At 39.9% G+C, this 13695-nt stretch overlaps 1 protein-coding gene across 36 annotated transcripts in view; it reads left to right on the top strand.

The window, feature by feature from the left end:
• KIAA1217 (KIAA1217 ortholog) overlaps positions 1 to 13695 on the top strand; it is a 360062-nt gene that overhangs the window by 328055 nt on the left and 18312 nt on the right. For all 36 annotated transcript variants that reach the window (XR_014953216.1, XM_085573026.1, XM_085573014.1 and 33 more), the window contains 3 exons: positions 5089 to 5264; positions 11560 to 11690; positions 11929 to 12076. Coding sequence is in view for 35 of the 36 variants with exons in the window: in XM_085573026.1 (XP_085429152.1) it covers positions 5089 to 5264; positions 11560 to 11690; positions 11929 to 12076 (455 nt within the window). In the remaining variant the exon portion in view is untranslated. The remainder of the gene's footprint in view (positions 1 to 5088; positions 5265 to 11559; positions 11691 to 11928; positions 12077 to 13695) is intronic.

Genomic DNA, 13695 nt, shown 5'->3' with positions numbered 1-13695 from the left:
AGCAAAGAGTTGTGTCAGGTGACTTCTGCCTGTGATACAGCTCCCATGTATTTAAATTTTCGGTTTAGGATGAGTATGCTCCAACAGCAAATGTCCCTTTCAAAAGCTATTCTCAGCAGTGCTGCCTACGTGCCAGCCATCGTGTTCCTCGTCTGATTTGAAGACACTGGCATTTGATCTCTGTCCTGGCACATTATGTATAAGTGCATATTTTTCCACATTTGTGCTGCAAACCACTGCAGACCCTCTGTTCTTCTCTGCACCATGTGCCAAATGCAGCTCTTGGCAAATGCCTTCAGTCTGGCCCCCAGCTGTGCTCAGCATGTGGCCCTGGAAAGTGGCTGGAGTCTGCAGTGCTGCTTGGAGGCAGGGAGTCCATCCTTCTCACAGGGCTGCCCACCAAGGAGGTGGCATTTCCCCGGCCCAGCTTTGTCTCTGTGGCCCTGCCCGGGGCAGAAGACGTGACATTGTGGCACACAGGAGTGAAGAAATTTTTACCATCTGCACAAATCAATGCTGGCAAGGAGGTCTTGAGAAGGGGAAAAGGACATATCCCAAGTGTGCTCATTAACTCTGGCTGGCTTCCTTTAATTCTGAAATTATAGCAAACTTGGTGCATTGAGCTAGTGGGAAGTTGAGAAATGTTGGAAGAACCTGTAGCTCAAGAGAAACTTTGGTATGTTACACATAAATTCCATCGATGAGAGTTTCTGTCATGGCATTCCTGAGCTATTTTGAAAAAAAGCTCCCAGTTTATAGGGCAGCAAGTGAAACAGGCAGTGTTTTAAACTGAAGAGTGTTGCAATATCACATTTTAAATGAAATATGTTGTGCTATGTTTTTTCAAAAATAATTATAAGTAGAAGGGAAAAAGTATTTTTCTGGTTTCGCAGATTGTTTTCATTTCATGTTGACAGTGCTTCCTATTTTTCAATTCCACTGTTTCTCCTGGTCTGGCAGTCAGTTTGTTCCTGTTTGTGTGAATTTTTTATACAGTGACAGACTAGAAGAAACACTTCAAAAAATGAAAAAGATTGCACAGGCGCAAAATTTGGCAGGGTAAATAAAAAACAGGAACAGAACATAAACTATGTTTAATATTGTCTATTGTTTAATTTTCAATTGATGTTACCACCATAAGTTCATATTAATTTTCTTAATAGAATCAGAGAAATACATGATAGAAAAGACCCATTCATTTGTGTATCCTTTGTTTGTGTTGGCAAAATCTTCTTTTTAAACCATATCCAGCAGCAATGGATCCAAATGTATTTATTCACACACCAGATAAACATATAATGTAAGATGCCACCAAAAACTTAAGATGTGGTTGGATTTTGAACAGGGATTCTTGGCACATAGACATTTACCTTATGGCTGTTGCTAGAGGCTGTGTACACCTCTTGCATGTTCTAAGTGCTCTGATTTTCAGAGACATTCAGGACAGAGTAGCTTCATGGTGCTGTGGAGTTTTCCTCCATACCACAGATGGGCTGTAACCCAGCCTTTGTCCTGAGTGGATTTGTCACTGGTAAGAATTGAGCCCATGATGATTTTAGTGGGGTTGTTCATTCTATGCACCCAGATATTGAGAACTCTTAGTAGTAGGTTTGAACCAAGACTTGGAGTACATGTATATGGTTTATATCATTAGGTTATATGTGCACTAGATTTTTTTTTTTTTTTTGGTCTATTCCTTCTTTTCTTTAATTGAACTCACTTTAAGGGAACACAGTTCCCCACTAGGAAGGTGCATGCATGCATCCTTTTCCTTCTCTCAGGGCACTGTTTGCAGGGAAGTGAGTGCTGCAGAAAGGACAGAAACTGTAATAACAACACTGTCATAAAGGTATATGATCCTCAGTTTCACAAGTGTAACTTTGACTCAGAATACAAATATATTCTGAGCTGCATTATAGAACTGGAGAGGCTAGCTTTAATCAATGGATGGTACCAAACTTCAGGAACTAGGTACTTAGATTCTACAGAGGGCCTGAGCTGCAGGCAGCCAGCTCCTGTTTGTAGCTGTGCACTGGAGTTCAAGGGGAGGTGGGAAGCTTCCACTGGGTGGGTCACACTCATCTCCTAATGAGGAGAAGGGTTGTGAACTAATACTTGGTTTTCTAGTTACCTGTCTCATAGATAGTAATTGGTTCAAAGTGAACTGAACTAGTGAGTACCAGAGGCAGGGCTGGGGTACTTGTGTGAGAGTGACCAGTAATGGCTGAAGCACAAGATGAAGAAGAGAGGCAAGGAAGGTATCTGGAGAGATTGATGAGGCTGAAAATGAGAACCAAGGGTAAGGGGTGTATGAAAGGATGCTAGAATTCTAAAAAAACATGTTAAATTTGTTTCTGTTTGATTGCTTCTTGCAGAAACAAGGTAAGGTAACTCTAATTAGCAAATTACCATTTGTTGGTGACAGGAAAGCCTGCATTGGTTTACCTTTTAGCATGTGCCTTTAGAATTTCAGTACTGTTTCAAGAAAGAGTCTTCAAGAATTAATGTTTAAGATTGTTTATTTGGCTTGTTTTCAAGTAAGCTTATAGTATAAAAGGTCCTATTGTGTGGAACCAGAATAACTATGGCAGATCCATAAAATGTCTTTTGCTTGAGCTGGTGGAGTAACAGAGGTGGTCAGAGGGGCAAGTGGGTGTGCACTTAGACAGGGAGTCTCACGTCTGATTCTGCTGGCAGCAGAAAGGTAAGAATGAAGTTCAGTCCCAGAACATGGAGGTAAATGGGAAGGCCAGTGACTTCTCCTGAGCTCTTTCCCTGTGCTCCTGCTCTCCCTGCCTCATGCTGTCCTTTGGTTGCTGACTGACACAATTGCTCCCCTCCCACTGTTCTTCCTTTTGTCTCTCTGAACATATATGTACCTCTCCCTTTTTATCTTCTGACCCTGTGCCCCGAGCATGAGTAAACTCAGGTTGTCCATAACTAGCCAATTATTGCATGAATTTTCATAGAAATAGTAAAAACATTTTTTTGATACCAAGATTGAGTCATAGTCCAGAATTAAAGAGCTCACTGAGGTTTGGGAGCCCTCAACATACAAGAGTTTTTGAAATCTTGCTGTGTTACATTTTTATTCCCTATCCTCATTATCAGAAATAGATGAACTTTTGTGACTGAAACTTCCTGGTATTGTTCAAGCACTTCATAAATGGAGGCTACAAACACCTTAGCTGTACACATCACCACAATAAATATAGCTCCTCTACATACCCCCATAATAGGAAAAAATATGTGCCTGCCATTTCACAACCTGACACACACATAATCAGTTTTGCTATTAGTGGAAGTCCCTATTACCAGCTGAGGAACATCAAGGACTTAAATTCTGGACACCTGAGACTTAAGTCTAACTCTGTTACTGACCTTCTCACTGAACTCGGATCAGTTGTTTCACAGATCCTAACTGACTTCCATGTGTCAAATTTCCACACTTTTTAAAGAACTGGGAATAAATTGTATGCCTGAAGTGTCACATGCTCATTCACTTATTTATTCATTCATTTAGGTTTTCCTGCTTGAAGATATGACACAGTGAAAGAAGTGTGTATCTCAGTTGTGCTGGCCTTGCAGCAAGAGATTTTGATTTATCAAATCCAAACATTATTCCCATAATGGGGAAAATACACATTGTCTTCAAAATAATCTAGATTTTATTTATATCGTTCTGTGCTGTTAAAATGTTTTTCAGCTTCATAGTTTCACTAACTGCTCACATTTCTCTTCAGCTGAATTTTGAGTTAACTGCTGCTTGTCACAGTGCAGATTTCACACGCACACACACAACCCCTGCAGTGAGGTGTTACCCTCCCTCTCGTCGAAGCTGTGTAGCTGGAGAGTAAGAGAGTCAGGCACAGGGACTGAACAGTCATAAATGAGGAATTGAGTTTGTTTCTCTCATGCCCATACTGGTTGGAAAGAATTGTCTCAGCAAAGGCACTTTTTTTTTATTCTCATGAATTTTCTTAAATGGATTTTAAAGAAGGCTTACTGCTACTGTGTTGTAGGTATCCCATTTTTATGATTCTTCCTGTTAGATCATGGATTTATTTTGTGTGTTAAATGTGATTTGGCTGTTAAGCCTGGATGTTTAGAAGAACCTGACAGTTCAAGTGCTAGTTTTAAAATGGGAATTTTGTCCCCAGTTAACACGGGTGTTTTTTAAAATCTTACAGTATGAAATGGCTCCTGGGCTAACAGAGTTGTGTTCATGTTTCCTGTGTCCTAAAACTATGACTAGGTACAGTCCTGCTTATCTCTTTGAATCTTGTGATTTGCATAACAGACTTAAACAGGTTTGGTTTGTGAGCATGGCTGGTAGCTGCTCCAGGGCTACCCACAGAAGAGTACAGCCTAGTTTGCCTTCTTCTGTTTTCTCTGTGAGCTTACTATCAGCAAGACAATTAATGCTTGAGTTACTTATCAGGCTAAGACAAGAAACAAGGTATGACTTGAAGTTCTCAGAAAGTTGCTGTCAAAGTGTGTGTGTTTGTGTGTGTGTGTGTGTGGGGGGAGGGGTGTTCTTGTTTTTCTGGTGGGTAAAGGAGGTTTTATGTATTGCAGATGAGCTGTATACCTGTACCAAATTACACCACATGTTACAGTCCTTCCTCTGCCACTTGAGAGACTGAAAATCTCCATTCTGAAAACAGCAGTGCATTCCTGCCATGACATTAATGTGTGGGATTATCCACTAGGCACGTATGGGCTGTGAGATGCATAAGCTGGTGGGATACATGGAAAGGGAAGTCAAGCATCCAGCATTCTCATGAGGTGTAATTAATTCTTGATTCATGTTGAACCAAGCAGAAAAAAGGGGCCACACTCCTTGCAGAAGTTATGCATTGAAGGTGATATATTGATCCCAACATATTTTGTTTATCAGTTTGAAAATGGACGTTATATATATATGGAATAATGTTTATAGGTACAGCTAAAGAGGGAAAGCAGGTGAAAACACTCACTCACTGTAGGATGGTGTTTATCCCGGCCTTCTGAGATCTGCAATGTATTTTGTTGCCAGGGATGTCAGTGAAGCAGGAAAAACTGAAGTTGATTTCTTTTGTGCAACAGCTGCAGAACCAGGAGATGCTGAGGGCAATGGTGAAGAAAGCAGAGCTAGAAATCAATGGCAAAGTGATCGAAACAGTGAAGAGGCTTGAAGATCCTGTGCAGCGACAGCGCAACCTGGTGGAACAAGAGAGGCAGAAGTACCTCAGCGAGGAAGAAAAGATTGTAAAGAAGTTATGGTGGGTTGAGAAACCTCTTCAAATGTATTGCTTTTACCTGTCTTTTTCTTCCATAAAGTAGAAACTTCTACCACCAGGTAAACTGCATTTGTATATGGTATTTTAGTTGTGTTTCCTTGTCGTGTATCACACTGGCTGTAGAGCCATGTCTGTGTTGTTCAACTCACTGGTCCTGACTGGGAGCCCTTCTCTGCACAGCCCCTGGGTAAATCCCAGCAATACCAAGAGCTTCTGCCTCTTCAGAAGTCCCCTGTAAAGGGAGAGATGACTGGAATGCCCACCCCTGTATTCTGAAAGCCTCTCTCTACCCTAGTTCTCCCCTTCAGCCTTATGTATTATGCTTTAGGGAAGGGGAGAGGAATTTCCTCAAGAGCAAAGGGATTCAAAAGAAGGTAATAAGTTTGGCTTTAAGTACAAAAATCAGATTTCAATAGTAAGTGCTTTGGCTACTGCATGGGAGAGGTAGGGGAAACTCAGAGGAGTGAAGTTTAATTACAGCCAGCAATGCCAGTCCTTGTCTAAAATGTAGTCACTGAGGTTTCCATCTGCTTAACTGTGTACCTTGTTTTGTTGTTATGTAAAAGCCCTTTGGAAGATTCTGGCTTTTTTCCCCAGAACTTTGGCCCACCAAGACTGGTGGGATCAAGTTATTTGATTTAGTTCAGAGTCAGCAGGAGCCAAGATAAAGCTGAAATTAATAAACAGTTTAACTAATTCTAACACTCACATTTGTAAGATATTATATAACTAATCATTTCTCATTATTGCATTTCACACCTAAAGATAATAGAGAAAAAAATTCTAGTCAGCTTATCATTGGAAATTATGACTGAAGAGCCAGAGTACAGTTCCTGACAACTAAGGAGAGTAAATCCTTCCTGTTGATCAATAAATTGTCAGATTAATACTTTTTGTAATAAAAAAGGTGTATCTGTAAAGAGAAGGTTGGGTGTTACTAAGGAGAGTCCTGTGAAGAAAGGTTGAATGTGCAGTAATGGTCCATGCTAGAATAATTAATCCTCTCAGCTGATTCATAGTCTTAAGTAATGCCCTTCCTGTTCCTCACTTCACTCCTGTGTACCTCATTGCCAAGTTCCTATATTGTCTGTTCTCTATGGAAAGAGCAATTTGTGTGATGGCTGATTATGGCATTGACTCATAAAATGGATACAGAGTGAGGTCAAGTGCCAATGGCATTCACTGTTACAGCTGTTCATTAAGGATAGGACTTGGATTGCAAAGTGCTTCTGTCTTCCAGGTTTTGGAATTTTTTCTGTTCCCATAGTTTCTGCTACTTCTCTGCTACTTCCTTTGTTAAAGTTACAGGAGAATTTTTTAAATCATTCAAGTGTTACTTCACCTCTTTTAGAGACATGTTAGAAACAAACATTTATTTTTATCACTTGTGTCCAATGAGATTCCTTTGTCATGTATTTTCCCATTTGCAAGGGCCGAGCCCAAAAGAAAAGTACATCTGACAGCAATAATTTCAGCAGCTGATGGCTTTTCATAGTAAGAGCATGCAGCACAAAATTACACATCAAATGTCACTGACATTATTGAGAAAAAGGTTACATTATTTATAGGCATTTACAACTAAACTGATCCCACTGCAGATATACAAACAAATGCAAAGCAACAGGGCACAATATTTGCATTTTTTAGGATTTCAACTGTCATCTTCTAAAAATCATAAGACTAAATCAGTGAATAAATGTCTTCATGTGAGACACTGGAATGTAAGATTACTGCAATACTTACAAAAGTGTATTTACTACTTTTAGGTGGTAAATCTTAGTTTAAAAAGTCCTTTCTTCTGCAATTGAAGACTGTTGCTTGAGCAGGGAGGTTGGACCAGATGACCCACTGTGGTGTCTTCCATTCTGTGATACTGTGAAATAAGGAAATAAACATATTGGCAGTTTCATGTTGTAAGCAACAGAAATATTGGTGTACATTTCAAAGCAAGCATTCTGTTGAGTAGAAATCTTGCTCAACAGATTCATAATGATGCCTACAGAAGTGTGCCCATGTGTATCACCACTGTGGCAGGATTACAGTTCAGAGGACATCTAACGAAACCTGTTAAACACAGTGTTTATGTTCACTTATGTGACAGTGAAATACACACTCAGAATTAAATGTGTAGGTTTTTTTAATCTAGTCTTTTGACTCAACATTAGAGATGTTATATATAGCACTTGTAGATACTAGATTTAAGAATTACCAAAGACAAATTACGATGTCATGATACATTGAGTAATGAAGTATTTATGTCATAACAGGCACATTAGAGGTGTGACCACTCTATATTGTAGATTTTAAGCACTTTAATAGAAGGGAGTTATAAGCACAGTATTTAAGTTATAGCCACATCCAAACTGTTCAATTAGATACAATCCACAGTAGCTTACAATTTATACTTTATTAGGACAAGTATCAGATTTTTTTTTTTAATAACAATAACCATGCTCCATGAAAACAAAACTTTACTTTGCAATCTGGGAGAGGTACTAGTAGCAGATACTTGGGGAAGTATATCAGAAGAATTTCTTAATTTGTTTTTGAATTGTTCATCTATCAATCAATCCCCAGACTCTTGAATAATGCACAGCAGAATATTCACCCTTGGCATGCTAGTCATTATGTTATAGACACTCCCTTTCCCTTCCCTTTTCCCCCACTCATGCCTTTTCCAGCCTGAGAAGTCTTAGTCTGCTGAGTTAACCTTCTAGAAGGTTCTCTACATTTCATCATCCTGTTGCCTTTCTCTTTGCCTTTTCTAACTCTGGTGCACAGCTGTGGGATGGGAATGGGGAGACAGGAGAGCCCTGCAAGAGCTTTGTTGGATGCAGGCACAACGTGACCTCGTGCATGGTGTGATCTCCCTGTCCTCTTGTTCCACAGGAGCTTTACATTAAATATCCAACATCTCAATCACATGGATGATCATCAGTGTATATAAAACCTTAGGGTTTTGGGAGGTTATTGGTTTTATGTGGGGTTGATTTTGGTTTCATTTCTCCTCTTCTCATCAGCATACTTTACAGGTATTAGAAGTTAATTTAATCTTTGGTGTTTTCTGGTCAGTTAGTACCAGATGGTTCATCCACAGTCCTCTGCACCCACCTTTGATTTGCATTTGCCTGACTAATATAATAGCCTTTTGAGATTTTTTTTTTGTTTTATTATTCATCATTTTTCCTGAATTATTTATAGTATATTGAAAAGCACCAGCCCTAGCAGTAGTCCCTGTGGAACCCATCAGCAAAGTACATTCATTGAGTTAGCTGTTCATTGATCCCTTATCTTCGCTTCAGTGCTTTATCCATGAAAGAATTTCCTCTTGTCCCATGACAACTTTGCATTCTTAAAAGCTTTTCCTCAAACACCTTGCTGAAAGCCTTTTGTGGTATACTTTGTCTCCAAGCTTCTGTTGTTTGTGGAATTGTGAAACTTTCCTTCATTTTACACAAACCATGCTAATTCCTACCTAACAGCAAATTTATCCATTGTTCATTGATTCTTTATTGTTTATTCTGTATTTTGATACCTATCCATCACACCTGTCTAAGTGTCAGTCTCGCCAGAGTACTGTTCCTATGATATCCCCCATACCATTAAAAAAAATTATTTGTATAATTTATGACACTTTCTGCTAATGTTGTTCCAAAGCAATTTTAATAAGAAGTTAGATGCTTAGCATGAATAGTTCAGCTGTTTCAGCCTCAAGTTGCTATAGAACTCCTGGGCAAATACCATCTGGTCTGGGTGATTTGTTACCATTCATTTTGTCAGTTTGTTTTGTACCCTGTTCTACTGATGCTGCAGTCTGAGGCAGATTCTCTGAGGCATTTTTTGCCTAAAGAAAGATCTCAGCACAAGAGTTGCCTCGGCTTCCTTATGTAGAATATAGATGCAGAAAAAGTATTTATCTTATACTAGCCTTCTGAAAATGCATTAATGTGCATATCTTGCTAATTTGCTCAGGTCAATCTGTAAAGTCAAGTGTTTTCCCCAGTGAGAGAAGAGAAATTCTGGAGACCACCAAACTGTTTCAGTCTTTCGGTCCTAAGGGATTAAGTTTCTTTTCCCTTGCAGTTAGCAACATGAAGCAGTGTAATGTGGTATCCCCTGGGTAATTTCAGGATCAGTTGTCTTGTTTGACAGTATATGGAATCAAAGGGATTTGTGATGACCCTTCCATTTCTGCTCAAAGAACGAAGGGGAAAGAGGGCCACTGTCATCTAACTCAGAGTCCTTCAAACACTGTAATACAGTTCTGTGTTTTCCTTTCTCTTCTTTCCACACATGAACAAATTTAAGCATCTTTATCTGTTTTATTGCCTGGTAGATGCAAATATTTGAGGAGCTGCTTTTCCAGTGCTGATCTACAAAAGGGAGGAGGGATTCCCAAAGCAGCACTGCCCAGCCTCAGTGCCAGTAGCAGGGCATGAAGACTAGGGAGGATGCAAGACTGCAGAGCACCATCCTGTAGAACAGGAGCCTTTGCCTTAGTGACAGTGACAGAAGGCCACATTCTTCCTGCAGCTCCTGCTAGAGTGTGTCTGTGCCCTTTATTGCAAAGGCAGACAGAGACAGCAGACACCTGCATTTTAGCAGCTTCTGCCACTGGAAAAACGCCCTTAGAAGTGTTCCCTTGCTGCCATCGTGTGGTCCAATGGATTGTTTCCTGCAAGTCTGCTTGTGCTGGGGGAACTTGGGCTCTCCCAGCTTTCTGAAGGCAGAGTCATTGGGAGAAGTGGTCTTTAAGTGGGAACAGGATCATTTACCTCCACGTGTTTGTGATCTGTTCAGACACAACTTATGATTTTCAATTCAAAATAATTTTTTAGCTTCTAAAGTTCTTCATTTTAGATTGAAATTAACTCTGCTGTGCATGCTTAAATGTTCAGATGTTAATCCTCTTTCTGTTCCCCTGTGTATGAGAAATACTGTTGTGTTGCCATGGATTGTTCTGTGGGACTGTGCTTCCAGTTTAAACTGACCTACATGTACAGTAGTGATGTAAGGAATTTTCTTTATTTTTATCCCATTACTGGCCACCTACTTTTCTTCCCCACCGAGATGGGTCTGGGAAATGATTGGCTTTGCATGGCAATGGAAAGGAAGTATGTAGAAATGCAAGACTTGCAGATGGTGCAGAGAGCAAGCTTTTCATACCCCTTTTCTGCCAATCCTCTTCTACCTTGATTCTCTTGCAAAACTGATCCCTGATGGATGCAAAAACTTATGCCCAAGATTAGGTTCAAATGAGTAGCTGATTTGTCAGTTCAGAGTTTCCATTGCATTTTTTTCTATCTGCAATTAAACAGTTTCCTAGAATAGTCCTGTGAGTAAATTTGGCATTTTAATAGAAGTGAATTTTTCCTAGATATTCAAGATATTATCTTTTTAAGGTGTTTACATGGGTATTTGCGTAGTTGCCCATAAAGTATCTCAGGGTTGGGGTTTTTTTGAGAAAATTTTTTGTATCTTTGGAAAACTCCGGATAAAGCAATGTTGTCTCAAATGGAAAGAAGTGGCTGCTTCCCAAGCAAAACCAATTTATGTGTCTCCAGTATTGCAAAATTTTATGTGAAGTATGGAAAAACTGCAAAAAATCTTTGGAAAGGTGAGAAGGAAGCACCAGATGGAGCTGGAGTAACCACAGAATAGTAGTGGTTGGAAAGAACATCCAAAGTGATTCACTCTTAAATCCAGGTGCTGAGCAAGAGCTGCACACAATGCACACTTGCTGTTTCAGTCTGGCTCTTCACAGAAACAGAATCCTGTGTCCTGTCTAGCAGTACCTGGTAGATAAACAAGGTTTATCAAGAGGCTTTTGGTGCCAGTTTTTGGGTTGTTTCCTAACTGTTGGTCATTCCTCTGTATGTCAAAGAGAAAACACAAGGTGCAAACCAGTACGGGGTGTCTGTAGTGTCTGTACCCTTCGAGCAGCTGTATCCCCAGAGGGCTCCTGGCTGTTGGTGTGTTCCACCAGCCCACCTGCCCTTTGTAGCGCAGCTGCCCTGAGGTCAAGATGCTCTGCACATCTGCAGCCTGTCACAGAAATCAATGTCTTGGGCTAGTTACAAGCCTGTTTCTGTGCTGTGAGTGTCCAGCATTCTCACCTCCCCTCATGGTGTCCTGTTATTTGTTTAGCCTGTGATGTCAGATCTGAAGGTGCCACAGTTGAGGTTTCTGGTTTAGTTTAGTCCATTTGTTTACATATATTTACTTGCAATATGAAAGCCCTGATTAAATTGTCTGTCCATGTTATTTATTTTGCCAGTGAGCTGGAGACATTTGTTGAAGATCTGAAGAAGGACTCTGCTGCTTCCAGCAAGGCAGTTACACTGAAAGACGTTGAAGATGGAGCCTTTCTTTTGCGTCAAGTGGGAGAAGCTGTTGCTACCCTGAAAGGTATGTACTGTCCTTTTTACTTCTGTTTCTTTTCTTTTAACCACAGAGAACAGTTTTGCCTTTGATCTGGAGGCACTAACTTTCACTTTCAAAGAGATGTAAAGCTGGGATTAGGGAGCTTGCTGCATGGCCCCTGGAGAGAGATAGACATTCAAGTAATTGACATTCACCCAATCATCTTTTACTGCCCAGGGCTTTCATAATTTCCTCTTCAGCTTCACAATTGTTTTCTTTGCAGGAGAGTTCCCGACACTGCAAAATAAAATGCGAGCGATCCTGCGGATTGAGGTAGAAGCGGTGAGGTTCCTGAAGGAGGAGCCACACAAGCTGGACAGCCTGCTGAAACGTGTGCGCAGCATGACCGATGTGCTCACCCTGCTCAGGAGGTGATTTCTTTTCTTTTCTTCAAGTTTAAAGAATTTCCTCAAGCAAGGCTGAAACAGCTTTTGGGTTTGTGGTCTCCCCCTCGTCTGTGGCAAATCTCTGTTCAGCTTGTTTGCAGTATTGATAGATTGATCCTAGAGCCCTCTCAAGGGAATTCAAATTAGCCTTTCCCGTGCTCTGTGCAGTGAGTCCACTCTGACCAGCAGCTTCAGCCACTGAGATCTTACAATTAAAACTAGATACCTCTCACGTCAGCACTTCCAGATCTGGGAAGTGCCTGGATGAGAGAACTTACTGTGGCAACAGTCTCATACTGAGCTAATTACCTTAAGGTATTTACAGCAATTTAAGCTAACAGAAACATTGTCTGACACTGAAAGATTAATTCCCTAAAATGTAACTGTAAGAAATAAAATAGGAAAATAGTGTAAGTGGATAAAGGTATTTCAAACCTTCTGAAAGAATACATTTCAAATTCTTTTTCTCTTCTTTGCATAGAAGATGCATTAGAGGAAGCTGAAATATTAGATAAAACTTAATGTCCACTAAGTGCCAGTGTTTATCCATGTTTGTCAGAATATCCGAGCAGCAAATGCTTGCTGATTTATTTAACCAAATGGGTACTGGATTTAATTCCTGCTCAAAACTGTCAGTGGTGGTGATCTCAATTTTAGTTCAATTACAGGAAAATGTAAGTCATGAGCCTATTGTTGCTACCATTACTCTAAGGAATGTAGCGCTGCCAGTGTTTCTATATATCCTGGAGCATATGTAAAATGTATTTGGCAGTACTGGCAGATGAATAAAACGGTTTATATAACAGGTTTTATAAGAGCCATCACTTACTTATCCATGCAGACAAACATCTATATCCTTTCACATCAGTTTCTTTTCTTAAAAATTATTACAGTTACTTCCTGTCTTGCAGAGAAAAATAGAATAATAAGCTATGCATACCAAATTTTTACTAATTTTTTTGGAGCAAAATTGCATATTAAGCCTCATAAAGTCTGTTTCAATAATGGGAAAACTCATGGCTTTTGATAGCTTGCAACACTCAGAAGCTCAGACATTTCACAGCTAGCTGCCAGAAATAGTTGTTTCTTTATGTCCTCAGCTCATCCTACCCCACATCTTGACAGGAAAGACTTTTATGAAGTATTATTTGATACAGAACCTTCATTTGAAGCTCTGTTTTGACAACATGCCAGACTGCTGCCTCTCATTATATGTAGCTTCACTTTTCTGTGCTTCTAGTCCAGGAACATCTTGTTTAGCTAGGTACATTGTATATGGTTTAATAAACTGATTTTCATTCGCACTCTAAAATCAACCCACCAAACCAAATAAATTCCTGGTTTGGTGAGAAACTGCCAGTACATCACTAAAGGTTTGTAAACACCTTAGACAGCAAAACCATCGAAGTTAGAGTAGCCTCTTTAAAATTCTGAGCTCCTGACTCTGAGAGAAAGCTATAAAATCATACAGCTAAGGGCATCAGGGAAATAAAAATATCACTATTTTGATTGTTTTGATTTTGGTGCTTTTTCTTTGCAAGAGTTTATTGTTGCATATTGCTGATGACTGGCCTGTGTGCTGACCATGTGCTGTTGTGTTTGGT

Source organism: Lonchura striata, chromosome 2 (assembly GCF_050655825.1).
Source record: "Lonchura striata isolate lonStrDom1 chromosome 2, ASM5065582v1, whole genome shotgun sequence".
Lineage (NCBI taxonomy): Eukaryota > Metazoa > Chordata > Aves > Passeriformes > Estrildidae > Lonchura > Lonchura striata.
The sequence above is the reverse complement of the archived record's forward strand: the minus strand, read 5'-3'. Positions and strand labels throughout refer to the sequence as shown.